At 48.4% G+C, this 24,823-nt stretch overlaps 1 protein-coding gene across 1 annotated transcript in view; it reads left to right on the forward strand.

Annotated features, from left to right (window-relative positions):
- Window positions 1-24,392, forward strand: part of LOC137525737 (gamma-crystallin-3-like) — a 41,681-nt gene extending 17,289 nt beyond the window's left edge. The window contains exons 2-3 of the mRNA XM_068246920.1: window positions 19,762-20,004; window positions 24,120-24,392. Coding sequence (XP_068103021.1) covers window positions 19,762-20,004; window positions 24,120-24,392 — 516 coding nt within the window. The remainder of the gene's footprint in view (window positions 1-19,761; window positions 20,005-24,119) is intronic.
- The last annotated feature ends 431 nt before the right edge of the window (window positions 24,393-24,823 follow it).

The raw sequence follows: 24,823 nt of genomic DNA on the forward strand, positions 1-24,823 counted from the left end.
TTGAGGAAACAGCTGGGTCTGATGAAAATTGGTCCCATGCCTGTTCCTGCCGTAACGGTTCCTGGTCACGCTCATTCGCAGCTTCATCCGCCACTCTACGCACAGCACGCTCCAAGAAGTACGCGTAGGGAATTAAGTCGCTGATGGTGCCCTCACTGCGGCTCACCAGGTTGGTCACCTCCTCAAACGGCCGCATGAGCCTGCATGCATTTTTCATCAGTGTCCAGTTGTCGGGCCAGAACATCCCCATCTTCCCAGACTGTTTCGTTCTACTCCAGTTGTAGAGGTACTGGGTGACGGCTTTCTTCTGTTCTAGCAGGCGGGAGAACATGAGCAGGGTCGAGTTCCAGCGAGTGGGGCTATCGCAAATGAGGCGTCTCACCGGCATGTTGTTTTTACGCTGAATTTCTGCAAATCGTGCCATGGCTGTGTAAGAGCGCCTCAAATGCCCACAGAACTTCCTGGCCTGCTTCAGGACATCCGCTAAGCCAGGGTACTTTGCCACAAATCTTTGAACCACTAGATTCATGACATGTGCCATGCAGGGTATGTGTGTCAGCTTCCCCATATGCAAAGCGGCAAGCAGATTGCTGCCGTTGTCGCACACCACGTTGCCTATCTCCAGGTGGTGCGGGGTCAGCCACTCATCCACCTGTTTCTTAAGAGCAGCCAGGAGAGCTGCTCCAGTGTGACTCTCCGCTTTGAGACAAGCCATGTCTAAGATGGCGTGACACCGTCGTACCTGGCATGCAGCATAGGCCCTGCGGAGCTGGGGCTGTGTAGCTGGAGAGGAGAACTGCCACTCAGCCAAGGAGGAGGAGGAGGACAGCGAAGAGCATGTAGCAGGAGGAGAGGAGGTGGCAGGAGGCCTGCCTGCAAGCCGTGGAGGTGTCACAATTTGGTCCGCCGCTTTCTGCTTGCCATCGTTCACCACCAGGTTCACCCAATGGGCTGTGTAGGTAATGTAGCGGCCCTGCCCGTGCTTGGCAGACCAGCCATCCGTGGTCAGGTGTACCCTTGACCCAACGCTCTTCGCAAGAGATGACACCACTTGCCTCTCAACTTCACGGTGCAGTTGGGGTATGGCCTTTCTCGAAAAATAAGTGCGGCCTGGCATCTTCCACTGCGGTGTTCCGATGGCCACAAATTTACGGAAGGCCTCAGAGTCCACCAGCCGGTATGGTAACAGCTGGCGAGCTAACAGTTCCGCCACGCCAGCTGTCAGACGCCGGGCAAGGGGGTGACTGGCCAAAAGTGGCTTCTTCCGCTCAAACATTTCCTTCACGGACACCTGACTGCTGCTGTGGGCAGAGGAGCAGGAACCGCTCAAGGGCAGAGGCGGAGTGGAGGAGGGTGCCTGTGAAGGTGCAAAGGAGAAAGCGGCAGAAGCAGATGATGCACCTGAAGGAGGAAGAGGAGAAGGAGGGTGACTTTTCTTTTGTGTGCTGCTGCTGCTTTTGCTCAGGTGGCCATCCCATTGCTGTTTGTGCCTTTTCTCCAGGTGCCTTCGTAAGGCACTTGTCCCTACGTGAGTGTTGGCCTTTCCACGGCTCAATTTTTGTTGGCAGAGCGAACAGATGGCTTTGGTCCGATCTGAGGCACACACATTAAAAAATTTCCACACCGCTGAGCCACCCTGGGATGTGGGCACTATGGGGACCTCAGCAGCTGATGCTGAAGGGCAAGTTGGCTGGCTGTACATAGGTGGCGATACATGGTGCCGGACTCTGCCACCAGCTGTTTCTGACGAAGAGCTGCCCCAGCTTCTTTCAGCAACTTCTCTCCTCCTACTACTCTCTGACTCCCCCTCTGAACTGTCCCCCTCTTCATCTCCTCTATTGGGAACATACAGAGGATCCCTATTACCGTCATCATCGTAGTCATCCTGCCCAGCTTCGCTTGCCTCAGACAAATCCAAACTTGCACCATCAGTAGGTCCTTCATCCTCCTGACACGTTACATCCATAGTGTTGCCGCGTAACTCAGACATATTAGCTGGTGAAAACTCATCTGGCTGTAACAACAATGGCTGTGCATCAGTGATTTCAACACTAAATAATTCTTGCGAAGTGTCAAATGCAGCGGAAGTGGTGCTAGTAGTAGCGCTGGTGGCTGAGCAAGATGAGGTGTTCTGTGTCGCTAAATACTCAACCACGTCCTGACAATCTTGGGAGGTGATGGGACGTGCCTTCTTCCGAGCACTGTACTGTGGGCCAGGTCCACACGAAATTACATTTACACGACCTCGCGCAGACCTGCCGGGTGGCCTTCCTCTGCCTCTGCCACTACCTCTTCCTCTTCCTCTACCTGTTTTGTCCATATTGGGTATGCACGGAGTGGTATATCACACTGCGTGCACTCACGTAGGTAGGTGGGTTCACTTAACTGCACAGGTATGCGCACTGATGCGGTGGGTTCACTGAACAGAACAGGTATACAGTGGCGGGTTCACAGAACAGGTATGCAGTGGCAGGATCACTGAACACAATAGGTATGCAGTGGCGTGTTCACTAAACAGGTATACAGTGGCGGGTCCACTGAACAGAACAGGTATACAGTGGCGGGTTCACAGAACAGGTATACAGTGGCGGGTCCACTGAACAGAACAGGTATACAGTGGCGGGTCCACTGAACAGAACAGGTATACAGTGGCGGGTCCACTGAACAGAACAGGTATACAGTGGCGGGTCCACTGAACAGGTATACAGTGGCGGGTCCACTGAACAGAACAGGTATACAGTGGCGGGTTCACAGAACAGGTATGCAGTGGCGGGTCCACTGAACAGAACAGGTATACAGTGGCGGGTCCACTGAACAGAACAGGTATACAGTGGCGGGTCCACTGAACAGAACAGGTATACAGTGGCGGGTTCACAGAACAGGTATACAGTGGCGGGTCCACTGAACAGAACAGGTATACAGTGGCGGGTTCACAGAACAGGTATACAGTGGCGGGTCCACTGAACAGAACAGGTATACAGTGGCGGGTTCACAGAACAGGTATGCAGTGGCGGGTCCACTGAACAGAACAGGTATACAGTGGCGGATCCACTGAACAGAACAGGTATACAGTGGCGGGTCCACTGAACAGAACAGGTATACAGTGGCGGGTTCACAGAACAGGTATACAGTGGCGGGTCCACTGAACAGAACAGGTATACAGTGGCGGGTTCACAGAACAGGTATGCAGTGGCGGGTCCACTGAACAGAACAGGTATACAGTGGCGGGTCCACTGAACAGAACAGGTATACAGTGGCGGGTCCACTGAACAGAACAGGTATACAGTGGCGGGTTCACAGAACAGGTATACAGTGGCGGGTCCACTGAACAGAACAGGTATACAGTGGCGGGTTCACAGAACAGGTATACAGTGGCGGGTCCACTGAACAGAACAGGTATACAGTGGCGGGTCCACTGAACAGAACAGGTATACAGTGGCGGGTCCACTGAACAGAACAAGTATACAGTGGCGGGTCCACTGAACAGAACAGGTATACAGTGGCGGGTTCACAGAACAGGTATGCAGTGGCGGGTCCACTGAACAGAACAGGTATACAGTGGCAGGTCCACTGAACAGAACAGGTATACAGTGGCGGGTCCACAGAACAGGTATACAGTGGCGGGTCCACTGAACAGAACAGGTATACAGTGGCGGGTTCACAGAACAGGTATGCAGTGGCGGGTCCACTGAACAGAACAGGTATACAGTGGCGGGTCCACTGAACAGAACAGGTATACAGTGGCGGGTCCACTGAACAGAACAGGTATACAGTGGCGGGTCCACTGAACAGAACAGGTATACAGTGGCGGGTCCACTGAACAGAACAGGTATACAGTGGCGGGTTCACAGAACAGGTATACAGTGGCGGGTCCACTGAACAGAACAGGTATACAGTGGCGGGTTCACAGAACAGGTATACAGTGGCGGGTCCACTGAACAGAACAGGTATACAGTGGCGGGTCCACTGAACAGAACAGGTATACAGTGGCGGGTCCACTGAACAGAACAGGTATACAGTGGCGGGTCCACTGAACAGAACAGGTATACAGTGGCGGGTTCACAGAACAGGTATGCAGTGGCAGGATCACTGAACACAATAGGTATGCAGTGGCGTGTTCACTAAACAGGTATACAGTGGCGGGTCCACTGAACAGAACAGGTATACAGTGGCGGGTTCACAGAACAGGTATGCAGTGGCGGGTCCACTGAACAGAACAGGTATACAGTGGCGGGTCCACTGAACAGAACAGGTATACAGTGGCGGGTTCACAGAACAGGTATACAGTGGCGGGTCCACTGAACAGAACAGGTATACAGTGGCGGGTTCACAGAACAGGTATGCAGTGGCGGGTCCACTGAACAGAACAGGTATACAGTGGCGGGTCCACTGAACAGAACAGGTATACAGTGGCGGGTCCACTGAACAGAACAGGTATACAGTGGCGGGTCCACTGAACAGAACAGGTATACAGTGGCGGGTCCACTGAACAGAACAGGTATACAGTGGCGGGTTCACAGAACAGGTATACAGTGGCGGGTCCACTGAACAGAACAGGTATACAGTGGCGGGTTCACAGAACAGGTATGCAGTGGCAGGATCACTGAACACAATAGGTATGCAGTGGCGTGTTCACTAAACAGGTATACAGTGGCGGGTCCACTGAACAGAACAGGTATACAGTGGCGGGTCCACTGAACAGAACAGGTATACAGTGGCGGGTCCACTGAACAGAACAGGTATACAGTGGCGGGTTCACAGAACAGGTATACAGTGGCGGGTCCACTGAACAGAACAGGTATACAGTGGCGGGTTCACAGAACAGGTATGCAGTGGCAGGATCACTGAACACAATAGGTATGCAGTGGCGTGTTCACTAAACAGGTATACAGTGGCGGGTCAACTGAACAGAACAGGTATACAGTGGCGGGTTCACTGAACAGGTATACAGTGGCGGGTCCACTGAACAGAACAGGTATACAGTGGCGGGTTCACAGAACAGGTATGCAGTGGCAGGTTCACTGAACACAACAGGTATGCAGTGGCAGGTTCACTGAACACAACAGGTATGCAGTGGCAGGTTCACTGAACACAACAGGTATGCAGTGGCGGGTTCACTGAACAGGTATACAGTGGCGGGTCCACTGAACAGAACAGGTATACAGTGGCGGGTCCACTGAACAGAACAGGTATACAGTGGCGGGTCCACTGAACAGAACAGGTATACAGTGGCGGGTCCACTGAACAGAACAGGTATACAGTGGCGGGTCCACTGAACAGAACAGGTATACAGTGGCGGGTTCACAGAACAGGTATACAGTGGCGGGTCCACTGAACAGAACAGGTATACAGTGGCGGGTTCACAGAACAGGTATGCAGTGGCAGGATCACTGAACAGGTATGGAGTGGCAGGATCACAGTACAGGTATGCAGTGGGCTGAGGGCTCACTGAACAGAACAGGTATGCAGTGGCAGGATCACTGAACAGGTATGCAGTGGCAGGATCACTGAACAGGTATGCAGTGGCAGGATCACAGTACAGGTATGCAGTGGGCTGAGGGCTCACTGAACAGAACAGGTATGCAGTGGCAGGATCACTGAACAGGTATGGAGTGGCAGGATCACAGTACAGGTATGCAGTGGGCTGAGGGCTCACTGAACAGAATAGGTATGCAGTGGCAGGATCACTGAACAGGTATGCAGTGGCAGGATCACAGTACAGGTATGCAGTGGCAGGATCACAGTACAGGTATGCAGTGGGCTGAGGGCTCACTGAACAGAACAGGTATGCAGCCAGGAAGAAGTTAAGCCTAACTAATCTTTCCCTATATGAGAGACTGCAGCAGCTCGCCCTACTCTCACTAATGCAGGCACACGAGTGGCCGTAATGGCCGCCGCTGCCTGCCTTATATAAGGGGGGGTGGGGCTCCAGGGGCTAGTGTAGCCTAATTGGCTACACTGGGCCTGCTGACTGTGATGTAGAGGGTCAAAGTTGACCCTCAGTGCATTATGGGGCGAACCGAACTTCTTCCGCAAAAGGTTCGCGTGCGGTACCCGCACGCGAACCACCTACGTTCGCGCGAACCACGTTCGCCGGCGAACCGTTCGGCCCAACTCTATTTACAGTGCGTGTCACAGCACAAGAGAATAAAGGTACCACTGCCAGTAATCCTTCTCCCATGTCTACTCAGGCAAGGACAGGACGCTCTAGCGATCTCATGGTGATGTCGGACATGCGGACATTCTTTAGTCCAATGATCCACCCTCCACCAATGCCTCGACCGGCAGGTAGTAGACGCTGTGAGCAGCGATGAACCCCTGGACTACTGGGTGCGCAGGCTCGACCTGTGGCCAGAGCTGTCACAATTTGCCATCCAACTTCTGTCTTGCCCTGCCTCAAGCGTCCTGTCAGAAAGGACCTTCAGCGCAGCTGGAGGCATTGTCACTGAGAAGAGAAGTCGCCTAGGTCACAAAAGTGTTCAGTACCTCACCTTTATCAAAATGAATGAGGCATGGATCCTGGAGGGCTACTGCCCACCCGAAGACTAAGTCAGTCCCCGCACACAGCATCTCTGCCTGCAGGCCGCTTGACTGCCTTCTCCGCCACCACCAACAGGGTCCAGAACTCCAGGTGGATTCCTGAATTTTTAAGGCCGCTGCTAGCAGTGGCCGCTGTAATAATTTTTCTGGTGCGTGTACATGCCTGACTAATTTTTCTGGCTGCACTGCGGCTGCAACAACAAAACAAAAGGCATGTACATGTGTCAATTCCCCTTCATGAACGTCACCTTGCCGCGGTAAAGGGGCTTGCGTATCACAATGAAGCAATGACCGCCGGCTATATAAGTGTCTTGGGGGGGGGGCACACCAAAGATAATAAGGTTGTTGCTTCATTGTGGACAGACCAGCTACTTCCGCCTGGCGACCATATGGGCTTGAAAACCGATATCGCCTGCACTCTCGCCATGGTGCGCACCAGTCCAGCACGGCCGTCACAACACAAACAGCTGTTTGCGGTGCGTTACACAGTGAGTTTGGTCTGTCAGTGTGAAGCAGTACTCTAATTACACTCCCTGATTGATGTATACACATGCAAGATGTTTTAAAGCACTTTAGGCCTCCAATTTAGCATGCAATGTGATTTCTGCCCTTAAAATTCTGCTTTGCGTCAAATTCAAATTTTTCCCTGGGACTTTTGGCATGTAGCCAACCACCTGCCTTAAGTGTGGATTTAGACACTGTGAGCAGCGATGAACTCCTGGACGACTGGGTGCGCAGGCTTGACCTGTGGCCAGAGCTGTCACAATTTGTCATCCAACTTCTGTCTTGCCCTGCCTTTAAGCGTCCTGTCAGAAAGGACCTTCAGCGCAGCTGGAGGCATTGTCACTGAGAAGAGAAGTCGCCTAGGTCACAAAAGTGTTCAGTACCTCACCTTTATCAAAATGAATGAGGCATGGATCCCGGAGGGCTACTGCCCGCCCGAAGACTAAGTGAGTCCCCACATACAGCATCTCTGCCTGCAGGACGCTTGACTGCCTTCTCCGCCACCACCAAGAGGGTCCAGGACTCCAGGCAGATTCCTGAATTTGTAAGGCTGCTGCTAGTAATGGCAGCTATAATAATTTTTCTGGTGCATGTACATGCCTGCCTAATGTTTCTGGCTGCAACAACAAAACAAATGGCATGTATATGTGTCAATTCCCCTTCGTGATCATTACCTTGCCGCGGTGAAGGGGCTTGTGTATCACAATGAAGCAATGACCGCCGGCTATATGAGTGTCTCGGGGATGGGGGGGGGGGTGTCTGGAGGGGCACACCCAAGATATTAAGGTCGTTGCTTCATTGTGGACAGACCAAATTCGATCAACTGGACAGTCACTGTTCTGTCATTGAGCTACCTCAGCCCGGTGACCATATGGGCTGGAAAGCCACCATCACCTGAACTATCACCATGGTGCGCACCAGTCCACCATGGCCATCACTACACAAACAGCTGTTTGCAGTCACTGCATACCTTTCACTGCATCTGTGACTGCACATTGTATTATACCTGGTAGTCAGTGCATACCTTTCACTTGAATGAATGGCAGACTTGCCCTCCATAACATTCTTGTTGAAGGTACTCTAGAGCCAGCAGAAAAAGTAATTTAAACAAATAGAGGTAAGCTTTAACAATGGTAGAGAAAGAACCATTGAAAGTTGATAAGGCAGTCAGACATTACCTGACATCACTGAGGATTCGGGAAGAGCAATCTCGCCATGGTGCGCACCAGTCCAGCATGGCCATCACTACACAAACAGCTTTTTGCAGTCACTGCATACCTTTCACTGCATCTGTGTGACTGCACATTGTATTATACCTGGCAGTCAGTACATACCTTTCACTTGAATGGATGGCAGACTTGCCCTCCATAACAGATTGTCATTAAAGGATTTAAAGTTTATTCGTCTCATATACAGCAGGGCCTCGAAAGAGTCCTCCTGTATTGTTATTTTTCGTCAGTACCTCCCTGAGTCAGGACTTGCGTGCCATGCCTGCTGCCTTCCTTGGATGCGTGGTGGTAGCCGTTCCTGCTCCTTTGCCCACAGCATGCCTGCTGCCTTCCTTGGATGTGTGGTGGTAGCCATTTCTCAGGCTCCCACTCCGGACCGGAATCGAACCCTGATTCCCAGGCCATTACCCATGGTCACCATGGTACTGAGAAAGCACCATCAAAAGTTTCACAGTTGAATGAATGGCAGACTTGCCCTCCATAACAGATTCTCGTTAAAAGGTACTGAACAGCCGGCAGAAAAAGTAATTTAAAAAAATAGATGTAAGCTTTAACAATGGTAGAGAAAGAACCATCAAAAGTTGATAAGGCAGTCAGATATTACCTGATATCACTGAGGAAGGGCAATCTCGCCATGGTGCGCACCAGTCCAGCACGGCCGTCACTACACAAACAGCTGTTTGCGGTGCGTTACACAGTGAGTTTGGTCTGTCAGTGTGAAGCAGTACACTAATTACACTCCCTGATTGATGTATACACATGCAAGATGTTTTAAAGCACTGTAGGCCTGCAATTTAGCATGCAATGTGATTTCTGCCCTTAAAACGCTGCTGTGCGTCAAATCCAGATTTTTCAACCGGGACTTTTGACGTGTATCCCACACCGCCATGCAAAAACTCAGATATTAGACACCTTGAAACATATTTTCCATCACTTTTGTGGCCAGCATAAAGGTTTCTAGTTTTCAAAGTTCGCCTCCCTATTAAAGTCTATTGCGGTTCGCGAAAGGTCGCGCAAACCAAACTTTTGCGGAAGTTCACGTTCGAGGTTCGTGAACCGAAAATCGGAGGTTCAAGCCATCTCTAGAGTACATAGTCAGCCTCTCTTTCATTTAAAATACCTTGCTCTTTACCTTCTTTTATCAGAGCCTTTAATTCTTTCTCAAATTCTCTACAGGGGTCCCTTTTAAGTTTCAAATAGGTCTCGTCATTGTTCAACTGTCTCTCTGCTTCTCTATTATAGTCATCCAGGTCTTGAATTACGACTCCTCTCCCCTTATCTGCTGGTCTAAAGATAATTAGAGGGATAATTCTCTTAAGGTGGCCATACACTGGTCGATTTGCCATCAGATTCGACTAACAGATAGATCCCTTTCTGATCGAATCTGATCAGAGAGGGATCGTATGGCCACCTTTACTGCAAACAGATTGTGAATCGATTTCAGCCTGAAACCGATCACAATCTGTGGAGCTGCCGCCTCCCCTGCATACATTACCTGTTCTGCTGGCGCGACTCCCCTGGTCCCCGCTGTCTTCTTCTTCTAGAGGGCGCTCTACTGTTTAAACTTGCTGCCGGGACAGGAAGTTTTGTGTAGCTGCAGCGGTCCAGAACCCAGCGCGGAAAGAAGACAGCGGGGACCAGGGGAGTCGCGCCGGCGGAACAGGTAATGTATACCCGCTATATTGCGTCGGTCGTCGGGCATTCGAACGCCGCTATCGACGCACTCCCGACCCGCCGGCGATCGAGAAAAATCTTCCGCATGGACGGATCGACTGGAATCGACGGGAACGATTGATTTCGGACGGAAATCGATCGTTCTGTCAGCGGTGTGTGCGGCGATTTCACAGCCGATTCGATCACTGTGATCGAATCGGCTGTATATCGGCGGGAAAATCGTTAGGTGTATGGGCCCCTTTAGTTTCTTCATTGCCTCTCTCTCTTTAGATGTTAAATTAGAACTCTTATCTTTGATCTTCCTATGTCACCCATGACCATTGCCTCAAACGTCACCATTGAATTGCTCATCTCATACGTTGGATTAAACTTAGATCGATTTCTCAGTTCTGTGTGTATGAAGACCTCTTTTTTAGGGATTTCCATTGTTTTTTTTTTAAAGAAGTATTTTTTAAGACATAATTGTCTCATATATTTTTTGATACCCACAAGCGTATTGAATTTATTAATTGCCATTGTTGGGGAAAATTTTTGCCTCTTCTTCAAAAGAGACACTTCCGCTGGGCCTAATTCCCTACTACTCAAATTAAAGATCCCATCTTTACACTCTTTTGGACCAATTGTGTCGATTAATTAATAATAAATTCGATACGTTTGTGAGTATAAAAAAATATGAGACAATTATGTACTTCATTAAAAAACACCCAATGGAAATCCCTAAAAAAGAGGTCTTTATAAACACAGAGCTGAGAAATCGATCTAAGTTTAATCCAACGAATGAGATGAGCGATTCAATGGTGACGTATAGAGAATAAAGGAAGGAGTCTGAGAACCAATCAGAAGAGGCCCTGAAGAAGATAGGTGTGCCTATTGAAACACGTCGGCTCTGATTGGTCCTACGAGTGTGGTGACGTCACCCGAGGACTTCCGGTTTGCCGGAACTACGATTCCTGACATCGAACGGCTCTAAACTCCGGGGTGTTCTCAGCCGGAACCGAGGAGTTTGTAGAGCCGGATTGCAACATCAAGCTTTGGACTTTCTCTCCTCCGCTCCTCTAGTGGATACGTGAGTTTAATACAAATACACCTGCTGCAGCGGACCATTGCGCATGGACTATATATAAGGCTGGGATAGCAGGATTGCTATAAGCGAAGCACTTGGAATCAAACTGTGCATTAAACTAATTCTAATTAGAGACGGTTATCTATGGGAGAGCCATTTATATATTTTTTTACAACCGGGAATATTTTTATATGTTTTTTACATAGATTTTTTTACTGTCAGTGCAGCGCACTGCCACATAAGTACACTTCAGCAGGCATGTGCAGAGGGGGGTGCTCTGGGTGCCCAAGCACCCCGCTTATTTAAATAACCATAAAAAGGCCCTTTTGGCTGAAAAAAAGAAGCCCCGCCCCAACCATGATAAGACCCGCCCACCACATGTGGCAAGCTCCTCCCCATCTGGGACACTTTGGAGTAAGGACGTCCCATACAGGATTCCTAGTGTAACCATCCCTGCAACTGTGTGGGAGCAGGTAAGATGGTGTCTCCCTGACAGCAGTGACCTCTCCCCTCCCCAGCATTCACAGTGACCTCTCCCTTCACCTAGGACTCATACTGACCTCTTCCTCCCCAGCATTAGCTCTGCAGTGATCCTGCCTTTGCAGCACCCACAGTGACCTCTCCCTCTCTCAATGGCACCATTCTTGTTCCCAGCAGCACCCATAGTGACCTCCCTCAGCACCTAAACTGGCCTCTCCCTCCCCCAGCACCCCCAATTACTTCCCCTTCCTGCAGCACCCACACTGATTTCTACTGACCTACTTCTCCCAACATCCACCCACACCTCTTTCCCCCATAGCTGGCACCCAGTAATCACACTCACATTACACCAAGTGCCTGCACCCAGGCCTGACATTGGACCTAGTACACACACCTGCACACAGCCTCCACATGGTACCCACTATCTGCACCAAGCACCCACTTAACCAGTAACCACACCCACAATACTGGCATTTAAGACCCACATGAAACCCAATGCCCACCCATATCCAGCACCCAGTACAGGCCAAGTATTCCCACCCAGTACTTGCACCCAGCACCCACATGACATCCAGTACATGCACCCAGATCTCACATGGCACTAAGTATCTGCAATCAACACCCGCATGACACTTAATACCCACCCATAGCCAGAACCCACATGACACCCTATTCCTGCACCCAGAACCCACATAGTACCCAGCATCTGCATTCTGCACCCACATGACAACCAGTACCCCCCTAGCCAGAAATGAGGAGTGGGGATTGTGCGGCCACCTGTGACAGGTCCGACTGACTCCACACCATTGCCTGTAGCTAGCACTTCTGTGACTGAATGTGTGTCAAGCAGAGGGGCTCAGGGGTATGTTTTTGGACACTTAGAGGAGAGCCCGGAAGGGGGGGGGGGGGTTGTGCAAAACAGTGACAAACTTATTTTAAGAGACTATTTTAATAAATGATATATGGAATTAAATGTAGGGTGAACAGTTATTACTGTCAGGGTGCAGGAGGTTATCAATTTGATATTTTTAGAATGGGGTCTGTCATGTGGGGTTTGAATGATAAATAAAGCTGGGTCAGCATATTGGTGGTATGAAAAAAATGTTTTTATGATTTTTAAGTGGCAGCTTGTATATGTTGAACAAAGGGAGTAGTATCAAGCCCTGGGGCACACCATAGTTTAGTGGTATAGGGTTGGACAGGAAAGACACCAAGGCTACCCTTTGTGTTCGGCCAGCCAAGGAGAAGAACCTCTGGAGGACTAGACAATAAATGCCACAGTACTCCCCCTGCCGCCTAGCCACAGTGTTGGAAGTATGTCCTCCCAATATAGGTAACCAGGATGACCCCTCAGTATAGATAGCCAGGATGACTCCTCAGTATAGGTAGCCATATGTCCACCCAGTATAGGTAGTCAGATGACCCCCAGTATAGATAGCCAGATGTCCCTCTGTACAGGTAGCAAGATGATCCCCTAGTTTAGATAGCCATATGACACCTGTATAGGTAACCAGATGTTCCCCCAGGAAATATAGCTAGATGATCCACCCAGTACAGGTAGCCAGATTTTCCTCCAGTCTAGGTAGCGACACATGACCCCTAGTAAAGGTAGCCAGACGGCTTCTTCTACCTGTATAGGTAGCCATATTACCTTATACTTAAAATAAAAAGGGAGTGCACAACCTCAGAGAAAAATTACTAAAACCCCTATGACAGGAGGAAGCTGCAAACCAAACAGGTCATATGTAACTCATAGGCAAAAACTACTATTAATAGTAATTGGAAAAGTGCAAAACCTTTATTGAAATCATCATGTAGTTGTGACCAATAAAGATTTTGTAGTTTTCCAGTTGTTAGTGAACACAACCCTTCTTTTTTTGCCTATGTAGTCATATTACCCTAAGTTTAGGTAGCTAGATTATTCCTCAGTATAGGTAGCTAGGTTAACCCCCCCTTTCCCCCATATAGGTAGCCAGAGTCAAATTCCCCCCAGCCAGTGTCTCACTTCTCCAGCTTCCTCTCCCCAGTTCCACCTTGTGTCCAGTCTCCACGGCTGCTGTTGAGCAGGGATGCTCCTATACCCCTTTTTATTATTCGAGTTAGGTCGAATTCGAATAGTAAATTATTCGAGTTAGGTCGAATATTCGAGTCGCATATTTTTTTACTATTCGATTCGACCTCGGTGTTCAAGCTCACTATTCGAGTCGGTATTCGAGCTCATTATTCGAGCTGTACTGCGCATGCGCAGTACAGCCCGGCGGACGTCCGATGACGTCAGAGCGCCGGCGTGGGACGCAGAAGTACAAGGACTTGGAGCGCAGAAGAGCCCGACCTGGCAGCCGGCCTGGCCAGGTCGGGTCGGCCACCGGGAGCCTGCGGAGCGGCGGCGAGGGCACCTCCTGCCTGCCACGGGCTGGAGGAAGCCCCAGGTAAGTGGAAATTGATTTTTATTTTTTCCCCACCCTCCCTGAACCTTCCCTTTAAATAGCTTCCAACACTTGTTTTGGGGGTGAATGATGCAAGAAACATCCTTTTTTCCAAGTAACAACAGCAAGTGATTATGTGGGGATGTTCCTTAAAAAAAAAAAGTTTGAATGATATCTTCTATATCTTCTTCTTCTTCTTCTTCTTCTTCTTCTTCTTCTTCTTCTTCTTCTTCTTCTTCTTCTTCTTCTTCTTCTATTTCTTCTATATCTTCTTCTTCTTCTATATATTCTTCTTCTTCTTCTTCTTCTTCTTCTTCTTCTTCTTCTTCTTCTTCTTCTTCTTCTATATCTTCTTCTATATCTTCTTCATCTTCTTCTTTATCATCTTCTTCTTCATCATCTTCTTCTTCTATTTCTTCTATATCTTCTTCTTCTATTTCTTATATATCTTCTTCTTCTATTTCTTATATATCTTCTTCTTCTTCTATTTCTTATATATCTTCTTCTTCTTCCTCTTCTTCTTCTTCTTCTTCTTCTTCTTCTTCTTCTATATCTTCTCCTATATCTTCTTCTATATCTTCTTCTTTATCATCTTCTTCTTCATCATCTTCTTCTTCTATTTCTTCTATATCTTCTTCTTCTATTTCTTCTATATCTTCTTCTTCTTATATATCTTCTTCTTCTTCTTCTTCTTCTTCTTCTTCTTCTTCTTCTTCTTCTTCTTCTTCTTCTTCTTCTTCTTCTTCTTCTTCTTCTTCTTCTTCTTCTATATCTTCTTCTTCTTCTATATCTTCTTCTTCCTCTTCTTTTTCTATATCTTCTTATTATAATTATTTTTCTATATCTTCTTCTTCTTCTTTTTCTATATCTTCTTCTTCTTTTTCTTCTTCACTTCTTTCTCTTCTATATCTTTTTTCTTTTTTTAAAGAAATGCAGCTATTTTTGAGCATAATAAATAGCTGGTGGCGCATGGTGGAAGCGCCATTGTATGTGCTCCCTGGCAGTGGAAACACTGCTGCTGGGAACAGTAGTACACCGCTCACCCACCACTGTATAGCATTGTGCTCTGTGTCGCTGCTGGGAACAGTAGTACACCGCTCACCCACCCACCACTGTATAGCATTGTGCTCTGTCTCGCTGCTGGGAATAGTAGTACACCGCTCACCCACCACTGTATAGCATTGTGCTCTGTGTCGCTGCTGGGAACAGTAGTACACCGCTCACCCACCACTGTATAGCATTGTGCTCTGTGTCGCTGCTGGGAACAGTAGTACACCGCTCACCCACCACTGTATAGCATTGTGCTCTGTGTCGCTGCTGGGAACAGTAGTACACCGCTCACCCACACTATATAGCATTGTGTTTACTGCCACTCTGTGTCTCTGCTGGGAACAGTAGTACACCGCTCACCCACCCACCACTGTATAGCATTGTGCTCTGTGTCGCTGCTGGGAATAGTAGTACACCGCTCACCCACCACTGTATAGCATTGTGCTCTGTGTCGCTGCTGGGAACAGTAGTACACCGCTCACCCACCACTGTATAGCATTGTGCTCTGTGTCGCTGCTGGGAACAGTAGTATACCGCTCACCCACCACTGTATAGCATTGTGCTCTGTGTCGCTGCTGGGAACAGTAGTACACCGCTCACCCACACTATATAGCATTGTGTTTACTGCCACTCTGTGTCTCTGCTGGGAACAGTAGTACAGCGCTCAACCCACCACTGTATAGCATTGTGCTCTGTGTCGCTGCTGGGAATAGTAGTACACCGCTCACCCACCACTGTATAGCATTGTGCTCTGTGTCGCTGCTGGGAACAGTAGTACACCGCTCACCGACCACTGTATAGCATTGTGCTCTGTGTCGCTGCTGGGAACAGTAGTACACCGCTCCCCCACACTATATAGCATTGTGTTTACTGCCACTCTGTGTCTCTGCTGGGAACAGTAGTACACCGCTCACCCGCCACTGTATAGCATTGGTTGTTGTGTCTCAAAGCGTGGCCTTCTCCTCCTGCGCCACCCTCCTCCTGTTCCATCACATGTGCTGCTGCTGGGTTAGCGTTACCGGTCCCTTTTCCTGGAACCTCTCATCTGTATTACATTTATGACTGCATGCCGACAAAAAGCAAATTGCTATCCGCACGCTTCTTGTCTGCATGCAAGGCCTGGGTTGTTGTGTCTGAAAGCGTGGCCTTCTCCTCCTGCGCCGCCCTCCTCCTGTTCCATCACGTGTGCTGCTGCTGGGTTAGCGTTACCGGTCCCTTTTCCTGGAACCTCTCATCTGTATTACATTTATGACTGCATGCCGACAAAAAGCATGTTACCTGTGCAAAGAAAACAGACATTTCCCGCATTTAAAAGACAGTTTTCCCTTTGAAACTTTAAAATCGATTTTCTCAAAAACTATAAGCTCTTTTTGCTAAATTTTTTTCCCTCTTGTACCCACTCCCAAGGTGCACATACCCTGTAAATTTGGGGTATGTAGCATGTAAGGAGGCTTTAAAAAACACGAAAGTTCGGGTCCCCATTGACTTCTATTATGTTCGGAGTTCGGCTCGAACACCCAAACATCGCGGCCATGTTCGACCTGTTCGGCCCGAACCCGAACATCTAGATGTTCGCCCAACACTAGCTGGTGGTAATGTTTAGCAGCAAGATGGTTCAGAAGAGAGCTGGTGCTGAACTTTAAGGGGTCTGCACCTCTGCTCAGCTTCCGCTGACAGTGGTTGCAAGTGGCGTACTTGCTGTCAACTGTGGGCATGGTGAAAAATTGCCAGATTGGTGACGTGAAATACCCCCTACGGACTGGAGCCGCTGCTGCCTGTCTCCCTGTGGTGGTTGGGAGGGGGGGGGGCTTGGATGCGGCTGGTGGTGGTACTGGCAGATGCTGCTGCTGCTGCTGAGCCTGAGACACCAGCAGGCTGTGGGACCTGCCTACTGCTGCCAATGCTTGCAATGATGCGCCTCCTTGCAAGGCCCACAAGCGCATCCTCCTCTTCCTCCTCAGAGCTGCTGATGATGACATCCCCAGGAGCTGGTGGCACCCAGTCTTTGTCCGTCACCCTGTCATCATCATCATCCTCCCCCTCCTGAAACATGTCCTGCTGGGATGATGACCCCCCCAAACTCCTCTCCTGATGCCTGGATGGGCTGCTTGACTGTCGCCACAGTCTTGCTGTCCAATCCCTCCTCCCCCAAAGTGCCCATCAGCATCTCCTCCTCAAAATCGCCAACAAGAGCAGACAATTCCCTCATGATGCCTGGGGTCAAAATACTGCTGAATGACAGGTCGCCAACTTGTGCCGGTGAACTGGCCTCCTCCCAAGGCCCTGCTGGGCGGCTGCTGCGAACAGGGGTGGTGGTGGTGGTGGTGAGGGTGGAGGCCTCGGATGCAGAGCTGATGGCGGGCTGCTCATCCTCCATCATCAGTTGCATCACAGTGGCTGCATCCTTTTCCTCAATGGGACGTTTCCGACCCGGCTGGAGGAAAATAGGAGCAGGTACTACACGCTGCTGCTTCTGTGTCTCTGCAGCGTGAGTTGCAGATGGTCCTGCTGGGTGCCCAAGGCGTCCACAGCCAGTGGCTATAGGCGGAATGTTAGCCACTGACGCAGCTGCTGCTGCTGCAGAACTGTGCATGGTGGCGCGGCTTGCCACAATGCTGCTTCCTCTCCTCCTGATTCCCTTGCTGCCCTTCCCCTTGCCCAAACAGCGCTGGCTGCCACTTCCAGACATCTTACATGTTTTTGGCGTAAACAAAAAAGTTTTTTAAAAGGGCGGGTGAAAAAGTGGGGTACTTTAATGGAGTGGGTTGGTGGGTGAGGTGACACTAATCACTAAGTGATTAGATCGCTAAGTGATTACTAGTACACAGTACAAATACAAAATACAATAATCAGTAATCAGTAAGTGTGAACAGTGAACAGTGAGTGTGTCCCCTAGTACACTAGTACAACTAGAAAATACAATAATCAGTAGTAATCAGATTCAGTAGAAGGAAATAGAGTGTGTGTACACTACAGACAGTGCACGCACACACACACATGCAGGAGCTAGCCTATGAGCAGTGAGTGTCCCTAGTACAGTACAACTAGAAAATACAATAATCAGTAGTAATCAGATGATTCAGTAGAAGGAAATAGAGTGTGTGTACTGTACACTACAGACAGTGCACGCACACACACACGCAGGAGCTATGAACAGTGACAGTGAGTGTCCCTAGTACAGTACAACTACAAAATACAATAATCACTCAGTAGTAAAGGACAAGACAGGGTAGAATACACAGCAGAAACACAGGTATAGATGAGAAATAAACAGAGGACAGGAGGACAGCTGCCCACACAGGCAAGGCCCTGAGGCCTAAAGCTGTAAGCTTGCCTGCAGCAGCAGCTGTCTCTATGTAACACACAAGCTACTAACTAAAATACAATCTCTATCTAGCTAACAACAATATAGGTGTGTATAGCAGGTGTATGTGAGCAAAAACGCTAGGTGATTGACCACAATAGAGCACTTGCTAAGCCAAAGCACAAAGGAGCAGATCTCTCTCTGTACAAGTCTCAAGCAAGGATGGAAAAACCGAACATGGCTGCCGCTATTTATAGGGTAGGGGCTGGCCAGGGTCCCCCTCTGTGATTGGCTGCCGTCAGAGGGCCTGGGAGCCCTCTGATTGGCTCTAAGGACATCAATCTGGGCTATGACGCTATTCGAGCTCGGTATTCGAGCTCGAATACCGCTGTTTGCTCGAATAGCACGAATAGTGCATGGGATATTCGAGTTCACTCGAATAGCCCATTTGAATAGCTGTAGCTATTCGAGCTCGAATACCGAGCTCGAATAGCTGAAAAAGAGCTCGAATATTCGAGCTACTCGAATATTCGAGCTCTGCTGAGCATCCCTACTGTTGAGGTCTCTTATCATGTGACTCTCTGGAATGTGTTGATGGATCACATGATGAGAGACCCATTGGAGAATGGACACTAAGCAGCACTGAGGAGAAAGTGAACATGTGAGAATATGTGGCAAGGGAATCTGGAGAGGTAATAGACACTTTGCTCTGCTCGTACTCTGCAGTTTCAAATTACCAACCTAAAGGGGCCCCCTGTGGAGCTCCATAAGATCAGTGTTTCCAACTATTCAATTTATTTTTGACTGTCAAAGATCTAAAATTGTAATCACAAACAGGGCCGGGCCGAGGCATAGGCTGGAGAGGCTCCAGCCTCAGGGCGCAGTGTAGGAGGGGGCGCACAATTCATTCAGCTGTCATTCCTAATTGTGTTTGAAGCAGAAAGAAATAAGAAAAGGGGATACATAGCAGTGACTGCAAGCCAGATAACTAGATATTAAGGTGTTGGGGAGGTTGTGGGCCCTGTGGCACCTCTTAGTCTAATAGCAATCAGTGTGTGACGGCCGGGGTGGGAGGGATGGAGGGGCGCACTTTGGTGTCTCAGCCTTGGGTGCTGGAGGACCTTGTCCCGGCTCTGATCACAAACGACATGCCCACCATGCAATGTCAAATCTGTGCTGCTCCATTGGCACTCTGCCTCCTCTCACATTGCAATAGAAAGCGTTGTTAGCATTCTAGTCAGGTAACATCCTTCTAGCTCGTGTATAGGCCTTAGTTAGTTATTAAGAAGAAGTGCCAAAGAATTGATTATTGTTAGTGATAGACACAGGAGAGGGAGCAGTCACGGTTGGCAAGGTATAAGGTAGAAGATGGAAAAGAAAGTTAGCTTTAGGAAGGTGATGCATGTGCTTTTTTACATACTACTGTATATGCAGCTTATAACTACAATGTACAGCATACCTAACAGATAAGTTAATATCATCTTTTGACAGATATTTTTCTACGAGGACAGGAACTTCCAAGGTCGCTGCTATGAATGCAGCTCAGACTGTACTGACATGTCCTCTTACTTTAACCGTTGCAACTCTATCCGAGTAGAGACTGGAAACTGGATACTCTATGAATATCCCAACTACAGAGGACACCAGTACTACTTATGGAGAGGAGAATATCCAGACTACCACCAGTGGATGGGCTTCAATGACTCAATTAAATCCTGCCGCCTTACACCTCAGGTATGTATGTTGTAATGTTGGGAATACACGGTTTGTTTCCCTCTACAGGTTCTCAATTGGATTCAAGTCAGGACTCTGACCGGGCCACTCCAAAACATTAATGTTGTTGTCTGCTAACCATTTCTTGACCACTTTTGCTGTGTTTCAGGTCAGCGTTTTTCAACCAGTGTTCCGGGATGTTGCCTGGTGTGCCGTTCAGGTCTGGCCTCTCGCTCCTCCCCTCCCCGCGGCCGCCGCTCCTGTCACCTTATCATGAGCGGGTGGCCGCTTGTCCGATTAGATTCCCCCGTAGTAGCCGCTCTCCTCTGTGGCTTCTCCTATTACAGCAGCGCGCTCGGCGGCTGCTGTGATGACCAGGAAGCGGTACAGCGGTTCCTATGGTAATGGTGATGCATATCGCCGCTACAGGAAGCCGCTGTACCGCTTTCTGCTCAACACAGCAGCCGCCGAGCGCGCGCTGCTGTAATAGGAGATGCCACAGAGGAGAGCGGCTACTACGGGGGAATCTAATCGGACAAGCGGCCACCCGCTCATGATAAGGTAACAGGAGCGGTGGCCGCGGAGGGGGAATGGGCACATCTACCCATACTAGGAAGCTATATTGGGCACTATAATAGCTATACTGGGCACTATACTGGGGCACTACCTACCGATACTGGGCACTATACTAGCTATACTGGGCACTACCTACCTATACTGGGCACTATACTAGCTATACTGGGCACCATGCTAGCTATACTGGGCACTATACTGGGCACTATACTAGCTATCTGGGCACTATACTAGCTATACTGGGCACTACCTACCTATACTGGGCACTATACTAGCTATACTGGGGCACTACCTACCCATACTGGGCACTATACTGGGGCACTACCTATCCATACTGGGACTATACTAGCTATACTGGGGCACTATACTAGCTATACTGGGGCACTATACTGGGGTAACTATACTAGCCATACTGGGGCAACTAAACTCCCTATACTGGGGAAACTATGCTAGCTATGCAGCCGCACCCCAGACCCTCCCCCCCCCCCCATAGCCTGCTGCGCATGGCACTGTCCACTAGGTCGCGCAAACACCCGCGCTGTCATTGTCATGATGAAATGGTGCCCAAGGCCAAGTTTCACTGCAGACTACCTGATGTTGTCATTGAGAATCCTCATGTATTGCTCTTTTTTCATGGTGCAGTTTACTGTGATTAGGTTCCCTGGTCCATTGGCTGAAAAACACCCCCAAAGCATTAGGTTCCCACCACCATGTTTGACAGTGGGGATGTTGTTCTTTGGGTTGAAGGCTTCTCCATTTTTAGCACCAAATGAAGGAAACATTACTGTGATCAAACAATTCAATTTTTGTTTCATCTGACCATAACACAGAAGACCAGAAGACTTTTTCTTTGTCCATATGGGCATTTGCGAAGGCCAAGCAAGCTTTTGTGTGACATATCTGGAGAAATGGCATCCTCCTTGGTCGGCATCTGTGGAACCCAGCAGTGTGCAGTGTCTGTTGGATTGTCTGCCTTGAGACACTGCCACCAGCAGAGCCCAGATTCACCAGGATGACCTTAGTGGTGATCCTTGGATTCTTTTTCACCTCTCTCAGAATCAGAACCAGAATCTTTTTATTTCGCCAAGCATGAGGGGTCATGCCCGGAATTGTTTTTGGCACAATACAATAGCTCAGAAAGAATACATAGAGAGAGATACACACAACAGGCATCAGATTAACATTACATTGTAATTCACATCACATTCCCAGTGTGTCACTGAGATGTCTAATAGTTAGTCTTGTGGGCTGGTCGGCTGTTCAGCCGTAGCGCCGCCAGCCTCACTGCTCGTTATAGCTTGCTTGATGGCAGATTGTGGAGGGACTTTAGGAGGTTGACTGCTGAGGGGAAGAACGAGTTCCTGAGTCTCATGGTCTTAGTGGAGATGGCTCCCTGGTCCACTATCCTCCTAGCCAGCACAGGTGTCACTTTTGGCTTCCGACTGACCATGTCCTCTGAGATTTTCCACAGTGCTGAACATCTTGTATTTTTTAATAAAACTTTGTACTGTAGCCACTGGAACTTAAAAGCATTTAGAAATGGCCTTGCACCACTTTCCTAACTTGTGAACAGCCACAATGCGCAGCCGCAGGTCCTCACTGAGCTCCTTTGTCTTACCCATGACTGTCCACAAGCCAACTGCAGAGAGCTGCTGTTTTTCACCTGTTGAGTTGATTAAAACAGCTGTTCCCAATTAATCAGGGCAATTAGGATGCTTTAGAACAGCTTGGATTATTTAGAATAGTATATAACTTTGGATTTTCCCACAGACTGTGACAGTTTGAGAAGGGTATGAATAATTTTGGACTAGACACTTTTTACTCAGATGTAAATGAAAGCGGAGAAATGTTTTTTCCCCCCACAAAAATGCTTCTTGTACATGTCTTATCTTTTGGGAGACACCTATTTCCTGTCACAAAATTACTTGCTGGTTGAATAAAAGTAACTTTAAATCAAAATTTCCCAGCGGTATTAATAATTATGGGCATCACTGTATGTAAACACACACTATATGCATTATGGTCAAAACTCAAATTTCTAGAAGTGTCTGAATTCTTTCCAAGATGACCTTGAAATGTTTGTGATTTAGCCAGTGTTACAACGAAAACACAGCTACAATGTCAAACTAGCCTACACTGCACTAATCTTCCTTTCTCCACTGCCTAAAACTAACCCTCCCCCCTCCTGTAACTAACACTAACGACTTCTGAACTTCTGATATTTCATATCTTTGCTGCATCCAACGGCCAGTTCCAGAATAGAGACGGCCTAAACTGTTCAATGGCGGACAGTTCCTGGCAAATAACACATGTTCGTGCTCACGTCGGTAGGCAGACACATGACGTGTTTGACCCGCCCCCTACACATCATCATGGAGCCAAACTTTGACCCCTTACCTCACAGTCAGCAAACAATGGCAGCCAATCCGCATACCCTCCCTCTGTGACCCCCCTGCTACCCATAAAGACGCTAGCACGGCAGCCATCTTAGGCTCATTCTGAGGCTGCTGTGTAGGAGAGCAGGGAGAGAGCTGCTGGAGATAGGGAAAGCGTTAGCTAGGCCTGTGTTCTTGGTCCTTACTGACTTACTTGCTGTGAAAGCACCCCAAATAACCCCTTTTGAGGGCTGGTACATCAGTCTCCTATTTTTTTTTATTTTTTTTTGTGTGTGTGATAGTCCACAGCCCACCGACATCCAGAGCAGTGCACACTACTGCTATTGTTGCCACATTAACTTGCTAGCACAGTACCACTCCAGTGCATTATTTGTCCCTGAATTCTGATTGTACAATTGCAGTTCTCTGTGTGTGACAGTCCATAGCCCTGTGACATCCAGAGCTGTGCACACTACTGCTATTGTTGCCACATTAATTTGCAAGCACAGTACCACTCCAGTGCATTATTTTTTCCCTGTATTCTGACTGTATAATTGCAGTTCTCTGTGTGTGACAGTTCACAGCCCACTGACATCCAGAGCTGTGCACACTACTGGTATTGTTGCCCTTACACTACCTGAAACCCATGTACACACTCTGGACATTTTAAAGCAGCACTTTCTTCCACAAATGCAGGAATGTTATATGATTTCTGCCCTTTAGCGATTATAACACGACTCTGCACCAACTACGTAATGTTTGGTAGGACTTTCGCCATGGATCCCCCTCCGGCATGCTACGGTCCAGGTGTTATGCTGGGCATACACGGTAAGTTTTTTTCCTTATCAATCGAGCCGCTGATGGCTCGATTGATAATATCCGACAGGTCCGATGACCCGCCGGATAGATTCCCCGCTCGATCCCCACGGGCGGACAATAGCGGGAAATCAAGCGGCTGATAAGGCATGCCCGTGGGGACGAGCGGGAATAGATCCGCGCACACACACGGACAAGTAGTGACGCGCCGGCATCGAGCCGCTGGCTCGATACCGGCGCATAAACTTACAATGTATGCCCAGCATAAGGCCCCTTGAAACATTATAAGGCCCCTTGGAAGATCAAGTTCAGAATTGGAAGACACACACACAGAAAACGAGTGGTTAATAATTACACTATTTCTTTTTACAGCACCATGGACCTTATAAATTGAGAATCTATGAGAGGGGAGATTTCAAAGGTCAGATGATGGAATTCACTGAGGATTGCCCTCACGTCTATGACAGGTTTCGTTATCATGACATTCATTCTTGTCATGTACATGATGGTCACTGGATGTTTTATGAAGAGCCCAACTACAGGGGACGTCAATATTACCTGAGGCCTGGAGAGTACAAAAGATATTCTGACTGGGGAGCTCTGAATGCCAGAATAGGATCATTTAAAAAGGTGCATCACTTGTAGTAAAGTAAAATATTGTGGCACACTATCCTATATTTTATTCTGAATAAAATAGAATGCTGCTATCTGAGTCATCTGTTTACTAGTACGGTTATATATTTTTTACAATACTTCTGACATACAAAAAACTGAAACTATGCTAAATGGTGAAAATGTATAAGTGAGTTTATATATATATAAAATCGTATGTATGTATGTATGTATGTATGTATGTATGTATGTATGTATGTATGTGTGTGTATGTGCCGCGATCACTCGAAAATGCCTTGACTGATTTGAACGAAACTTGGTATACAGATCCCTTACTACCTAGGATGATATGTTCTTGCGTCCCCCCTGCACAAAAAGCAAATCAGATTTCACCCATTCGTGTCAATGGAAAAAATGTAAAAAGCTGCCATTCTCACAGTAATCAAGCCAGAGTCCCCATACTT

This window comes from Hyperolius riggenbachi, chromosome 7 (assembly GCF_040937935.1).
Source record: "Hyperolius riggenbachi isolate aHypRig1 chromosome 7, aHypRig1.pri, whole genome shotgun sequence".
NCBI lineage: Eukaryota > Metazoa > Chordata > Amphibia > Anura > Hyperoliidae > Hyperolius > Hyperolius riggenbachi.